We start from the raw sequence: 15,708 nt of genomic DNA on the forward strand, positions 1-15,708 counted from the left end.
ACTTTCCTTTTTTATTCCAAAATTCTTTCATAATTTTAATTTTCTTCTGTCATTCATATGCAAAAATTACAGGTTTACAGTAGTCTTGACAGTAACATGTTTTAAACTCTAAGCAAAGTGCACATTAAACTAGCTACAACTACTCATACTTCTTGATTATCATCAAATAAAAAATAAATAACACTTCACTTAAAACCTGAGGAAAAAAATTAGAATATCTTGCTTAAATAAGAATTCCCCCAGGAAGGATATTATGTAAAAGATTTTCCAGGTTTTTGTTAAGTAAATTCACTTTCTCTCATTAAAACTTTTAAAAAGTCTAATGAAGAACACATACTCACAAAGCCATATTACACAACTACAGTATTGTTAGTTAAATAAAGCAGCCCAGTATAGTTGTAAACATTTTAAATGTAGTAAACAAGACTTGGCATATCTTTTCTCCCCCAAAACTTGCCATTACAATGCTCTTTATGAATAATTATTCTTCCTGGAAAAGTTTTCAGGTATATTTTAGTATTTTAAAAAATGATACACTGAAATAATATGTGAAAAGATTTAGTCATGGCAATTTCACTGAAGCTTTTATTGCCTCTGTTGGTAATATGACAGGGATTGTAAGAAACACAATTGAACTTACAGAGATATGCAGATGATATTTACTAAAGATAACTTTGATCTCAAGTATTTTTATATGTGGGTACTTCTAATTTTATACATTTTACTATTTAAAAAGCATTACATTTTAAAATGTGTACCTGTTCTGACATTTGGCAAAAATGAAACTGTACCTGTGGTTCAGTTTGAAACAAAGAATCAGCGTGGGGAGTTGACCAGAATGAAGACTGAAACACTTAAGAATTAAAGCAATTCAAGTTGTGTGTGTATGTGTCTTCCTCTCTCACAGATTCGCACACACTCACACATGCATACAACCACACGTGTAAGCATTTTTTAGTACAAAATATTCCCTGTAACCATTTATCCTCAGAATAACCACACCACATTAAATCAGTTTTCTCTTTTCAGCCCTAGTAATAATTTTGTTTAATTCTAAGATGCCATCATAGTGAACAACCTTAACTTTTATGCTACATAATTATATTCAAAGTTTTATGTATTTTTGTTTATAATTACACAGTAATTATAAATGTTTAGTACCAAACTGATGACAAACACTATTTTGTTGAAAAGGTCTTGCATTTAAAAGGAAAATTCTGTAAAATCCAAGGCACTAGGCCACAACCAATATCAGATTTTTATGAAAAACAATTTATATTAGGGGAAAAAAAGGCTAATGGGATCTCATTTCAAAACACAGCATACTTGAATTAGTCAATCTGAAAACAATATCATAACCTAAAATCTTTAAGACAGAAAATAAAAACCTGAATCTTTAAGACAGAAAATACATATATGTATGTTTTAAAATTTTTTTCATAATTGAAGTTCCACTTCATATTTACAAAAATGAAATTGGGAAATACTGAAAGTAGCAGGATTCTTTTCATTTTTTTCCCCCTTTTATGATAACCAATTCTGGTAACCTGAATAGAAATTTTGTAATTTTTCTTTCTGAGACTTGCATTCTTCAATTAAAAGTTATGATTGGAATATTAATATAATATCAATGGGATAAGCTTTTTAGTCAATTTCAAAATCATGTAAATAAAAAGCAGTTTTAATGTCACTGTTTCTTAAAATCATTTCCACATTTGCATAAAATGTACTACTATTCTGAAGTACATACATTCCTTTGTTAATACCAGATCTTAGAGTGTACCTGGAAATACCAAGCAAAATCTGTTCCTATTAAAGACCACAGTCATCTAACATTTGCAGTTCAGCATTTTTAACATGCCTTATGGAAATGTTTAAGAAACCAATAAACCCTTCTTCACATGTCAGTATATAAGCAGAGAAATGAGCACTTTCAGCAGGAAAGCAGTTCATGGGTCTTGTAATAAAAAAAAAAAAATGCATACAAGAAGAGTATTCTGCTTTGATATGAAAATTGAGCTAATTTGAGTGAAACAAAAACAGTAAAGAGACTAAATTTACAAAAATAGAAGCCAGATTGGTATTTTGCATCCAGTATATGCTTGTTTGAAAATCTTTGCTCCTGAAGTAAATATTTGGCAACCACAGTGATTAGCAGTTAAAGCAATTTCAACAAAATAAGAAGTCATCAAAAATGGACTACTTTTCTGAAAGAGCAGTACCTATATTATATAGATTGAACTTCATGGCTCATCACAACCATTTCCAAAATTTAATTCCTACTATCTTTTTATAAATTAAAAGAATTTCATTTGTGTTTCATAGTGCGATGACCAGAAAGAAAAAAAACAAAAATAAAACAACCAAACCCCCCACTTATGCCTAAATTTAGAATATTGTATTGTGTAGCAATCCAAAACATTCAAAACAAATTAAATAGTTTAACTTATTTGATAGGCATATAAGCATTTCAAAAGCATAATGAAATCCAATTATGTAGTGCATAATGTAGATAAGAGTGAAATCTACATTATGCAGACATTTTCTAAATAAAAGCTCCCTGTAGGACCATTATATATAAACATGGGTAAGGTAAGTGCAGACTAGTTCTGTGGAACCTTTTTGAAATTGTGAGTCTGAAACACATTTTTCAGGTAGGCACCAAGTTATCCTAAAAATTTTTCACGTTGGTTATTTTGACATTTCTTTCATCAGATTCTCTACTCACATCAACAACACATGTGATTTGTCAGGAAAAAAAATATCCCCCCAAACCAAAACACCATTTCAGATCCGGTACACTTAAATATACCACTCTCATTGGAAGTGCTATCAGCATAGTCTTTGCAACTAGCCCAAAGCATATATTTAAGAAGTTCTTATAAATTGTTTGTGATGTTCATTATGTTTAATTCTTATGCCAAACTGTTTTCTGATGAAGACAGCATTGTGCTTTATGCGAGAATGGAAACCTCAAAATAATCACCATAAAGCTTCTAAGACTTATGGGAGAATAAACTAGGATGGTCCACAGATATAAGATGAAATCCACAACGTTGGAATTATAAATGTTTAGAGCGGCCCAGACTAGAAGACAAGCCCAAACCACCATTAGAAGAATGAAATACGATATGGTCCAAGATGTATCCTTAAAGTTTTGTCTCAACCCTCAGTTTGAATTGTGAGGATTGATCTTCAGTTCAGTCCAGCCAGCAGAAATTGACTGTGCAATTTTCCGTTGTATTTATTGTACAGACTATGTACATTCTAGAAGGTTCCTTTAGTGCTACACTGTTGTACTTTTTGTCCCAGCAATTTGAGGGCGTGCAAATTCCACAAAGTCATCAATGAGAACAGGCCATGCTCCTGGAAAAAAAAAAAAATATATGGGAGGAAAGGGAAAAAAAGAAAAACCAAAGTAAGGCTAATATTTTAATAGATTCCTTTGGTGGTTGGGTTTTTTTTGTTGTTGTTGTTTTATTTTGTTTTTGGTACTAGAGATTAAACCCAAGGGCAGTTAACCACCGAGTCATATCCCCAGTCCTTTTTTTATATTTTATTTAGAGATAGGGTGTCGCTAAGTTGCTTAGGGTCTTGCTAAGTTGATGAGGCTGGTTTTGAACCTGTGATCAATCTGCCTCAGCCTTCTGAGCTGCTGGATTACAGGCATGGGCCACTGTGCCCAGCTTCCTTTGGTTTTTTAAAAATATCTTCCTAGGGCTGGGGAGATAGCTCAGTTGGTAGAGTGCTCGCCTCGCAAGCACAAGGCCCTGGGTTCAATCCCCAGCACCACAAAAAAAAAAAAAAAAAAAAAAAAAAAAAAAAAATATCTTCCTAAAAATTTATCTTTTCCCCAAATTTAAGTTTTATAGTTTTTACCCAAAATATTCCTTATATTCTCTCTAATCTATTATTCCAACATATGATTGCTCCCTGAGTGATAAAAAATAACTCTTCTGGGGCTAAGATGATAGCTCAGTCAGTAGAGTGCTTGCCTTGCAAGCACAAGGCCCTGGGTTCGATTCCCAGCACTGAGAAAAAAAAAAAAAAAAAAAAAAACACAACTCTTCTGGCAATCAATCAATACTACAGTACTATGGTTTCCTGAAGACCACTGAAGTCTAGCAATGGAAGTAATTTGATCAAAACCGGCCATTAATGACATGCTGCCAGTGCTGTAAGCACAGTAGGAAGAAACAAGTTTCCAAGCATTTTGTGGCAATCTTAAAAAGGAAATTAACAGCAAGTATCAAAATCTATTCTATTTCATGACAATAAATTACCTAAAGATTTTAAATTGCACATATGCACATCTCTACACTCCACATGCCCATGTCCAAATCAGGAAGGTCTCTAGTTTTGCATAAAACCTAATAACAATTACCAGGCATATACAAGATTAAACATAGTGAAGATGATAGATGACAATGAAAATGAAGAGAAGACATCATCCCTGGTTAGCTTAAATGGTTCCAGGACACCTAAGAAGAGGTCAAGGACATGGAAGATTTTTCTAATACCACCATATTCAGCGATCTCAAAAAGTCATTCTGCTAATTTTCAAGGGGGACTAGGTAAGTATGTGTGAATAAATCAATTTAAATCATTGTCACTTTGAAAAAAAACAAAAGTGTATATGCTGGTAGTAGATGGTAGCACCATCTTTATGAAGAAATAGCAGAAAAATATTCAATTAATGAATATTTACTGAATGCCAATAGCAGCTTTCAGTGCATTTCAAATTAGGTAAAATCAGTGAACTTAGGGAGCTTGCCTATAAAAGTAGCAGAAAACAATAAAAATATACACAAATAAGTATAAAAATAGATTAAGTAGAGAATATATTATTTAAACTGAAAAATCTAAAATATGGGTGAAAATTACTCATGCTTTTCTCATGTTTTTCTGGAAGACATGAATACTGGTTGACTTTTTTGTTTTTCTGTTGCTGGGGCTCAAACTCAGGGTCTCACACATGCCAGACAAGTGTTCTACCACTAAGCTACACTTCTAGTCCACTCAATGGAATTTAAAGAAACCAAATGATATAGATTGGTAAAGAAAATGAAGGCATTTCATATATTCAAAATAGCATAAATAGCGGCTGGGCGTATAGCTCAGAAGTGGCAGTCTTGGCTAATGCCCAGGACCTTTTGGCCTTTTAATTGGTCATGGAGCAGAAATAAGTGAAGAAACAATACTACCACCATGATAAAGAACTATATCATATGACAGGAAAAACTGAACACTCTGAGGTACCAAAACCAAAGAATAAAAGAGTATGCGTAAGACCTCAAAAGAGGAAAATCTAACTCTAAGGAAAACAGCTTCTGGATAGGAAGTTCAGGAGTGTGTGATAAAAAGAGATTAGAGGCCAGGTACAGTGATTGATGCTATAATCCTAGCAGGACAGAAGGATCACAAGTTTGAGGCCAGCCTCAGCAACTTAGCAAGGTCCTAAGCAACTCTGTGAGACCCTGTCTCAAATAAAAAATAAGGACTAGGGATATGGCTCAGTGGTTAAGCAACCCTAGTTTCAATCCCTGATACAAAAGAAAAGAAAAAAAGAAACAGGGCAGGCCTATAATCCTAATGACTCAGGGAGGCTGAGAGAGGAAGATTCTAAAGTCAAGGTCAGGAAGAGCAACTTACTGAGACCCTATTACAAAAAATAAAAAAGGGCAGGTAATGTAGATCAGTGGTAGTGCGCCCCTGGGTTCAATTCATAGTATGCCCCTCCCCACAACACACACACACACACACACACACACACACACAAAATACAGCAAATTTTTTTTTAAAAAAGGCAGGGCAAAAGTTGTTATTACCTTCTTCATCGTAATTAGACATGTCATCTGCAATCATTGTACTGAAGTCTAAAAGAAGATTCCAAGTATCTTTTGGTATTGATCGTTTATGATGTTCCTATTGAAAAATAAAAAACATTCAAATCACTATGAAGGAGTTAGAAAAATAATAATCCAGATGATACTAAATATAAGAATGTAATTCTGGTAATCAAATTTCTCATTCTATGTCCATTACATGCTCTGAGATGAGTAAACATGCTTTAAAATATGTTAAGTACAGCATAATCATAGAGAAAAGGGAACTATAGAAAATGTGAACTTACCAACAAAAATTTATTCCATAAGTCTAAGAATTTAAATCTTCCATTAAGCACTAAGTTCCAGTAGGCAATGGCCATTTCTAGATCTGTAAGATTAAAAATAAATTATGTACATCCATGCTATAAATATGTGTCCCTACAAAAGAACAAGACTAAAAAATTAAAGACTTTAAAAAAAAACAAAAAAAAAAACTTGTATCCTGAATATTTATATACTAAAAATTTCCTAGTTTATATCCTGTCTGCTCATTATGAATGGTTCCTTCAGTCTTCAGAATAAAGATAATACCACTTTACCACTTACCTCACAGAAATGTTCTAAAGTTTAAATTAGATCATGTAGTTCAACCCTTGACTAGTTCCTAAATATTCAGATGTTAGTTAATGTACATCAGGGCACTTGTAAACGTTTTGGGCAAGATAATTCTTTGTTGTAGGGGGTTGTCAAAAACGTAGGTTTTTCAGCAGAATCCCTGGTCTCTACCCATTCAATGCCAGTAGCAGTCTCTCTTCATACCCGGTGGAGACAACCAAAAACATCTCCAGATATTGACGAAGAACCCCTGGAAGGCAAATTTGTCCCCAGCTGGGAATCACTGATACACCACTATAGGATGGAATGCAAAGGACTGCTACTCACAATCCTAAAAATCTCCCAGTCCCATGTTATTGGCTAATTGGTCCTAACTACAAAGAGAACATCAAGAATACTGATATAGGCTGGGAATGTAGCTCAGTGCTAGAGGGCTCACATGAAGCCCTGAGTTTCATCCCTACCACTGCAGGTAAGTAAAATAACAAATAATAATTAACAAACACACACATGCACACACATACTATATATATATATATATATGAGGAGAAATTTTAAATTTTAAATTGATAAAAAAATAAGATTTCTTTTAAAGTTTTTAAAGACAACATAAGTGGCCTTTTCAAAAAAAATATTTTTAGTTGTAGAGGGACACCATATCTTTATTTTATTATTTAATTTTATGTAGTGTGGAGAATTGGACTCAGTACCTCACACATGCCAGGCAAGTACTCTACCACTGAACTATAATCACAGTCCATAAATGGCCTTTTACTTGGTCATGGAGCAGAGACAACTGAAGAAGCAATACTACCAACAAGACAACTACATCTGTTATATGATAGCATGAGCTGATCTTTCAAGGAATTAAAATAGAAAGTGATCTAGCTTTTATGAGCAAATTTATATCTCCAGAACAAAACTGAAAGACAAATAAGAGACTAGGAAAGTGCACAGCCATAATCCAAGCTACTCGGGAGGCTGAGGCAGAAAGATTCCAAGTTTGAGATCACTCTAAGCAGCTCAGTGAAACCCTGTCTCAAAATAAGAAAGAAAGAGGCTGTGCATATAGCTCAGGGTGGAGCACTTCTATCATGAGTGAGGTCCGGGTTTGACACCCAAGACATAAACAGAAAATTGTATAGAACCAATCTCACTTTCTTTTATGAGGTTTCTTAGAATGGCAGAAGGGGGAGGTGTTCAACGTCTTTCTAATGATACAGAATGTTTTCTATCATACGAAGAAAATCTGAGACTAGGATAATTAAAAGTTAACTGATTAAACAACCTTATTACCAAGTGTTGAGAGAATAAAGCCATCTGAAGGAAAATCTCTCCAGAAACATTATTATTCTGTTAATAATTCCACTCCACTCAACATTCTCATTAGTGATTTGAACAAAGATACGCTAAAGCTTGGTAACAGTATCTACAATAGCCTCACCATCTTTGCTAATCTTCTTCTGATAGACACTATCCTAGTAGGAACTCAAGAAAACACTAAACAACTTTTATCAGAATTCCATTTAAATTTTCAGACTAGTTAATCCCATTTATCATACCTAGTTATTAATTCAATCTGCAGACCTCTCTAGTAATCTCTTTTGTATGCTCATCCCAATTCCCATAACTGACCTTTCCCCCCAATTTTTATTGTCCCTGTTGGTCCTCCTTTCTGATACTCCTCTGCCCCACCCCTCAAAAGCCCATTACAATACAACTAAACTCTCTGCATCTTGAACTTTTTTAGAGAATGCTCTCTCAATCCCCTTGTGTTACCTAAAGCCAAGCTTTACCAAAAGGACACTAATTTCTGGCATTGCTTTCAAGTGGCAGCTATTAGTTATCCCTCCCCTAAAGGAACACGGACACTTTTCTTAGCTCTCCACCACCACATCCAAATCACTATTCTACCTTCAAGCAATCAGTCATCTGCTTTAGGAAACACCTAAAAACTAGATATATGTAACTTAATCCCTTTTCAGCTCTATCCTACCAAGCTCCTAGTCAAATCTGCCACATTCACTGGTCTTTGGTAACTGGCTCAGTCCTTTTTGTCATGTTCTGTCACTATTCTGAAGGTCTTCAATGTCCGTGTGCAAAGTCATATGACCATGCAATATATTAGGACTGCTCCTGCCTCTACTCTAGTCCAAAAGTAAACATATTCCTCTAAAAGATATTCCACCAAAAGACAAATGGAATCAACCAAATTCAGTTAAACTGCAGGACCCTGAATCAACATGCAAACACCAGTAGCATTTTCATATACCAATAAAGAACATGCTAAGAAAGCAAGCAATCTCACTCACAATGGCTATAAAATAAAATAAAATATGCAGGACTAAATTCAACCAAAGATCTGAATGATAAGACATCCCAAAATGTTGAAAAATGTTGTAAAACATTCCATGTTCATGGACAGAACTGTTAAAATGTCCATAACTACCTAAAACAATTTAAGGATTTGATGCAATCCCTATCAGAATACCAATGCCATTCTTCAAGGAAAAAAAAAATTCTATTATTCATACAGAAGCACAAAAGACCTCAAATAACACAGCTCCGTGACAGAGTGCTTGCCTAGTATGCACAAGGCCCTGAATTCAATCCCCAATACCAGAAAAGGAAAAAAAAAAAGGAAGAAAGAAGCTACAGGCATCATATATCTGATATCAAGACATACTACAGAGCTATAGTAATAAAAAACATCATGGTATTGGCTTAAAACAGACACACAGATCACTGGACAGAAAAGAGATCCCAGAAATAACCCCATACATCTACAGTCAACTTGTTCTTGCCAACACAACAAAATCATACAATGGAGAAAGTGCAGCCTCTTCAATGCATAATGCTGGGAAAATTAGATATTCATATTCAGAAGACTGAAGTGTATCCTCTGTTTGTTACCCTATACAAAAGTCAACTCAAATGGATCAAAAACCTAAACAGAGAACCTGAATGACGAAGCTACTAGGATAAAGAAGAAACACTTCAAGACATTCATACAGACAATGACTTTTTCTAGATTAAGATCCCAAAAGCACAGGAAACAAAAGCAAAAACAGACAAATGAATTTTGTCAAACCAAGAAGCTTCTGCATAGAAAAGGAAAAAGAAGACAACCCACAGAATGGAAGAAAATGTTTGCAAACTATTCATATGATAAATGACTATGGGACTGCATAAAGAACTCAAACACTGGGCATGGTGGCACATGACTATAATCAAAGCAACTCGGGAGGCTGAGGCCAACCTTAGCAACAAAGTGAAGGCCTAAGCAACTTAGTGACACCCTGTCTCAAAATATAAAAAGGGTTGGGGATGTGGCTCAAAGGTTAAGCTCCCCTGGGTTTAATCCCTGATCTCAAAAAAAAAAAAAAAAAAAAAAAAACAAAAAAAACACAACTCAACAATAATCAACTCAGTAAATGATCTGACCAAGTTATCTCTTAAAAGGACAAATATAAGTGGCCAAGAAATATGTGGAAAAAAAATGTTCATTATCATTAGCAATCAGAGAAATGCAAATCAAAATCACAGTGAATTATCATGTTACTCTAGTTAGAACAGTTACTATTAAAAAAAAAGTCATGGGGGGTGGCTGGGGCTATATTTCAGTGGCAGAGTACTTGCCTAGCATGTGGGAGGCCCTGGGTTTGATCTCAGCACCCATAAAAATAAATAAAATGAAGGCATTCTGTCGATCTACAATTACAAAAAAATTTTAAAAACAAAAAGTCATGGGGTTGGGGTTGTAGCTCTGTGATAGAATGCTTGCCTAGCACGTGTGAGGTACTGAGTTCAATCCTCAGCATCACATAAAATTAAATAAAATAAAGGTATTGTGTCCATCCACAAAAAAGAAAATAAAGTTAAAACTGCTGACAAGAATGCAGTGAAAACTGTACTTTTAAACTACTGATGGGAATGTAATATAAATTAGAGCATCAACTTGAAGAGTATAGAAGTTTCTCAAAAAACTAAAAACAGATCTACCATAAACCCAGCTATTCCACTTCTGGGTATATATCCAAAGGAAATGAAATAAGCATATTAAAGAGATACCTGCTCCCCATGTCTACAGTAGCACTATTAACAAGAGCCAAGATATGGAATTGGCTGAGGTGCATATCAATGGATAAACTAAGTACGCTAAAGAATAAAGAAGAATGAAGTCCTGCCATTTGCAGCAAAATGGATGGAACTGGAGGATATTATATTAAGTGAAATAAGATACAGACAGATATTTCAAGTTCCCTCTCACATGGGAAAGTTGAACTGAATGCAGAATGATGATGACTAGAGGCTGGGAAGAGTGGGGGGATAGATGGAGGTTGAATAAATGTACCAAAACACAGGATGAGTAAGTTCTCGTGTTCCACAGCCCAATAGGGCAACTACAGTTCACAATGATTTATTATACATTTTACGATGATCTAGAAGAAATCCAAAACCTCCAAACATTAAAAAAAGAGATGGAAATTCTAAATATCCTGATTTGATCAGTATACACCATATGCATATATTGAACTATCACATTGCATCCCATAACAATGAAAAGTTATTTCATGTTATTAAAAAATTTTTTTGAAGTAAAATATCCTGAACCTTACCCATTATACCACTTGTTATGATTTGGATCTGGAATGTCCCTCAAGGTCTTTTGTGTCAAAGACTTGGTCCCCAAAGCAGCAAGGTTCAGGAGTAAAGTTTTGAAGTAATGATGGGATCATGAGGGCTCTGGCCTTATCAGCAGATAAATCCACCAACTGCTGAATGAACTACTGGGAGGTGGTAGGCACATCGGGCATGGTTGGAAAAGGCAGGTCACCAGGGCATACATTTTGGGGACTTACATCATGTCCTGGAGTGCAGCTGCCCCTTTTCCTGGCTGCCATGAATGGAGCAGTTTTTTTCCTTCAATACCCTTCCTGCCATGATGCTTCTGCCTTGGAGCTGGCAGGTCATGGACCTAAACCTCTGAAACCTGTGAACCAAAATAAATCTTTCCCCCCTCCAAGTTGTTATTGTTAGTTATTTTTGTTACATGTATGAAAACCTAACAGAAAATTGGTACCAGGAATGGGGTCATTCCTGTGACTACACCTGATCACGTATTCAGAAACCTTTGGAACTGGTTTGCAGGAGCATTTTGGAAAAGTTTAAAATGCAGGCTAGAAAAGCCTTAGAATGTTGTAAAGACAGCTTAATGGATTATTCTGGTGTGATCTCAGAAGATAAGAATGCCAACAAGATCATGGACAGTAAAGACTGTGTTCATGAGGTTTCGTATGGAAGTGAGGTTTTCTTACTGGGAAATGAACTAGAGGCTACACGTGTTACAGTCAAGCAAAGAACCTGTTTACATTTTGTCTATGTCCTGAGACCTGGTGTGAGGTCAAATTGAAGGTAGCAAACTAACCTAGCAGAGTAAATTTCAAGGCAGCACAGCAGTTAGGTGGTAGTACAGGTGTTGCTGGTGGCTTGGAGTCAGATTCATTGTCCAGAAATTATAAACAGCAGAAAAATTTGAAAAGTTGGTAGTATGGCCAACTTTTGGCCAAACTGTACATTTACACAACTTACAAAAGCGTGAGTAAAATTAGGGCCAAACAAGCTGTGTTTGCTTATGATGTTAGCACCATTGCTGGAAAAACTGGAAACCCATATGCAGCAAAATGAAATTAAACCCCTATCTCTCACCCTGCACAATATTCAACTCAAAATGGATCAAGGACCTAGGAATTAGACCAGAGACCCTACACCTAACAGAAGAAAAATCAGGCCCAAATCTTGATCATGTTGGCTGACTTCCTCAACAAGACTCCTAAAGTGGGAGAAATAAAAGTAAGAATCAATAAATGGGAAGGATTCAAACTAAAAAGCTTTTTCTCAGCAAAGGAAACAATAATGTGAAGAGAGCTACACAGTGGGAGAAAATCTTTACCACATGCATGTCAGATAGAACACTAATCTCCCAGAATTTATAAAGAACTCAAAAACTTTACACCAAAAATACAAAGAACCCAATCAATAAACGGACTACGGAACTGAGTAGACACTTCACAGAGGAAGATATGCAAGCAATCAACAGATATATGAAAAAATGTTCAACATCTCTAGCAATTAGAAAAATACAGATCAAAACTACCCTAAGATTTCATCTCACTCCAATTAGAATGGCTATTACCAAGAATAAAAGTAATAGGTGTTGGCGAAGATGTGGGGTAAAAGATACGCTCATACATTGCTGGTGGGATTGCAAATTAGTGCAGCTACTCTGGAAAGCAGTATGGAGATTCCTCAGAAAACCTGAAATGGACCCGCCATTTGACCAAGCTTGATCTATACCCAAAGAACGTAAAGTCAGCATACTACAGTGATGCAGCCACATCAATGTTATTAGCAGCTCAATTCACAATGACCAGATTGTGGAACCAACACAGATGCCCTTCAATAGATGAATGGATAAAGAAACTGTGGTATATATACACAATGGGATATTACTCAGTCATAAAGAAGAATAAAATTATGGAATTTGCAGGTAAGTGGATGGAACTGGAGAATATCATGCTAGGTGAAATAAGCCAATCCCCAAAAACCAAAGGTCGAATGTTTTCTCTGATAGGTAATACTGATACATGAAAAGAGGTGGGGGCGATAAGTGAAGAATGGAGTAATGCTGGATTGTGTAGAGGAAAATGATGAGAGGGGAGGGGGCAGGGAGAAGGAAAGATGGTAGAATGTGACAAACATCATTACCCTATTACATGTTAAGATTACATGAATGGTGTGGCTCTACACTGTGTACATCCAGAGAAATGAAAAGTTGTAACTTATTCATGTACAATGAATCAAAAGGCATTCTATCATGTATTACTAAATAGAACAAACAATAAAAAAAGATATGAGCACTATTAAAAATAAAAAGTACTCTACACAGAGACATCAGAAAAGCAGCTTTTGTGAGGCCCCACCCATCACAGGTTCAAGAATGTAAAAGTGAAAGTTCATTTGAAAGATGCTGCTTTCAGACCAGAAAGCTGAGGCACCCTGCCCACAGAGGGTTAACTAGGAAGTTGTTTCCCCTAGGTTCATTTAACTGTGCTCAGCTGCCCTGGAACTCAGAGGCTGCTACAGCTATGGTCCAAGAGGGCACAGCTATTCTCTAGCTGGTGGTAGACTTTGGCATCATCCACATGGTGCTGGTTTTATAGGAATGCAAAATGCTGGAGTTTTAGGGTCATGAAAAGTTTCCACCAAGATTTCAAAGGAAGGCTTGGGAGACCAAGCAATGTGTGTTAGAGCTGGGAATACCTGCAAGCAGTCCCTGAGAGAAGTGATGTCTGAGGCTGTCCAAGAGAAGCCACAGCTGCACTGCAGATGCCAGAAACATGGAACATCTACCAAGAAACAGTGCAGGGAATAAGTAGAGTCAGCAAAGAGAGAGGCCATGTGAGCTGCAACCAGCAAGGTCACCAGTGCCCCTATCTGGCCACCTACATGAACCCTGGATTCAGACATGGAGCTAGAAGATTTAATGTTTCCCCTGCTTGGTTTCCATCTTGCTTTTGGTCTTATCCTTTCTACACTCCTATTCCTCCCTTTCAGAATGGGAATATTTACTCTGTGCCATTATACATTTGAAGTATTTAATGAGCTTTTATGTTAAATCTCATTTTTAGGAAAAGCTGGAACTGTTAAGATTACAGGGACCCCATGGAACAGAATGCATTTTGCCTTGTGAGACAAACATGAGGCTCTGGGGGTAAGGGGAAGGATATTATGGTTTGAATCTGGAATGTTCCCCAACATCTCATGTGTTAACCACTTCGTTCCCAATGCAGTGATATCCAGAGGTGGGGCTTTTGGGTGGTGATTGGATTTGAGATTCTGGCCTCATCAGTGGATTAATCCACTAACAGCTAGCCTACTGGGGTGTAGTGTTAACTGTACTCAGGTAGGACACAGCTGGAGGGATGTGCCCTTGGGGACTTCATTTTATCTCAGACTCCTTTCCCACCCTTCCCCTGGATATACCCTTCTGCCATGATGTTTCTACCTTGCAGTCAGTCAACCAAGAACTGAAACCTCTGAAACTATGAGCCAAGATACATATTTCCTCCTCTAAACTGTTCTTGTCAGGTATTTTGCTCAAAGCAATGACAAGCTAACATACTACTCCAAATTATTCTGACTCTTAAGCTTTAAAAACCAGTATTTCACATATATTCTTTGTCATTGCAGATCTCTTGCTCTTTTTCTTTTAACATTAAAGCTCTTCTTCAGTCTCAAGATCCCTTCCCTTTATTCCCTTTCCATGGTGCTTTATTTCAACCATACTCTTTCTATATAATCCTCTTAACACCTTTCCTTTTCCTTTCCAGACACAACTGCTCTCCAAAATTATAATCCTGGATGAGCACAACCTTTGATCCTCCTTGACAAAAATACCATTTAAACACTGATGTAATCAAATTAATAACTTACAACTTTAGCAAGGTGTCCACTGTTTTACCTACTAAAAATGGCCATCACTGGGGCTAGGGATGTAGTTCAGTGGCAGAGGGCTTGCCTAGCATACATGAGGCACTGAGTTCAATCCCCAGTTTTGCCCTCAAAGAGAGAGAGAGAGAGAGAGAGAGAGAGAGAACAAAAAGCAAGCAAGCCACCTTGAGCTGGGGATGTTGCTCAGTGGCAAAGCACATGATTAGCATGCACAAGGCTCTGGGCCATTACCCCAGCACAAACACAAAAAACTCCTGTCTTTTTATTCTTTTTAATCTCCCATCTAACCAGATCTTCCCTCTACAAGGAAAAGTGCTACATATCCCCAAACTTGAAGACTGCAACAAAAGTAGGTATTCAGAAACTGATGAACAAGCTGAGTGCAGTCGTACATGCCTGTAATCCCAGAAGCTCAGGAGGCTGTGGCAGGCTCTGTGTGCTGAGTCTGGCTCTGAACTCATGATCCTGCCCTCAGCCTTCCAAGCCACCGAGATTACAGGCATGCACCTACTGCACCAGACTCAGATCCTCCAATTTTAAGAATACTGAAAAATATAATTCAAATTCAAAATCTATGATATAAACCAATTCCTAATTGTACCTCCTTTTTAAGTCTTCGCAATCTTTAAATTTCTATATTCAATATTCCTTCCAGGTTGTTTAATTCTGTCTTTTTTTTTTTTTTTTAGTTGTCGATGAACCTTTATTTTTTTTTTTATTTTTTATTTTTTTTGGTGCTGGGGATTGAACC

General features: G+C 36.3%; 1 protein-coding gene across 1 annotated transcript in view; it reads right to left on the minus strand.

The window, feature by feature from the left end:
- Positions 1–305: 305 nt before the first annotated feature.
- Dcun1d1 (defective in cullin neddylation 1 domain containing 1) overlaps positions 306–15,708 on the minus strand; it is a 38,352-nt gene continuing 22,949 nt past the window's right edge. The window contains exons 5-7 of the mRNA XM_047564833.1: positions 6,134–6,216; positions 5,829–5,925; positions 306–3,366 (exon numbers count right to left, since the gene is read on the minus strand). Of these exons, the coding sequence (XP_047420789.1) occupies positions 3,287–3,366; positions 5,829–5,925; positions 6,134–6,216 (260 nt within the window). The 3' untranslated portion in view covers positions 306–3,286. The remainder of the gene's footprint in view (positions 3,367–5,828; positions 5,926–6,133; positions 6,217–15,708) is intronic.

Source organism: Sciurus carolinensis, chromosome 9 (genome assembly GCF_902686445.1).
Source record: "Sciurus carolinensis chromosome 9, mSciCar1.2, whole genome shotgun sequence".
NCBI classification, from domain to species: domain Eukaryota; kingdom Metazoa; phylum Chordata; class Mammalia; order Rodentia; family Sciuridae; genus Sciurus; species Sciurus carolinensis.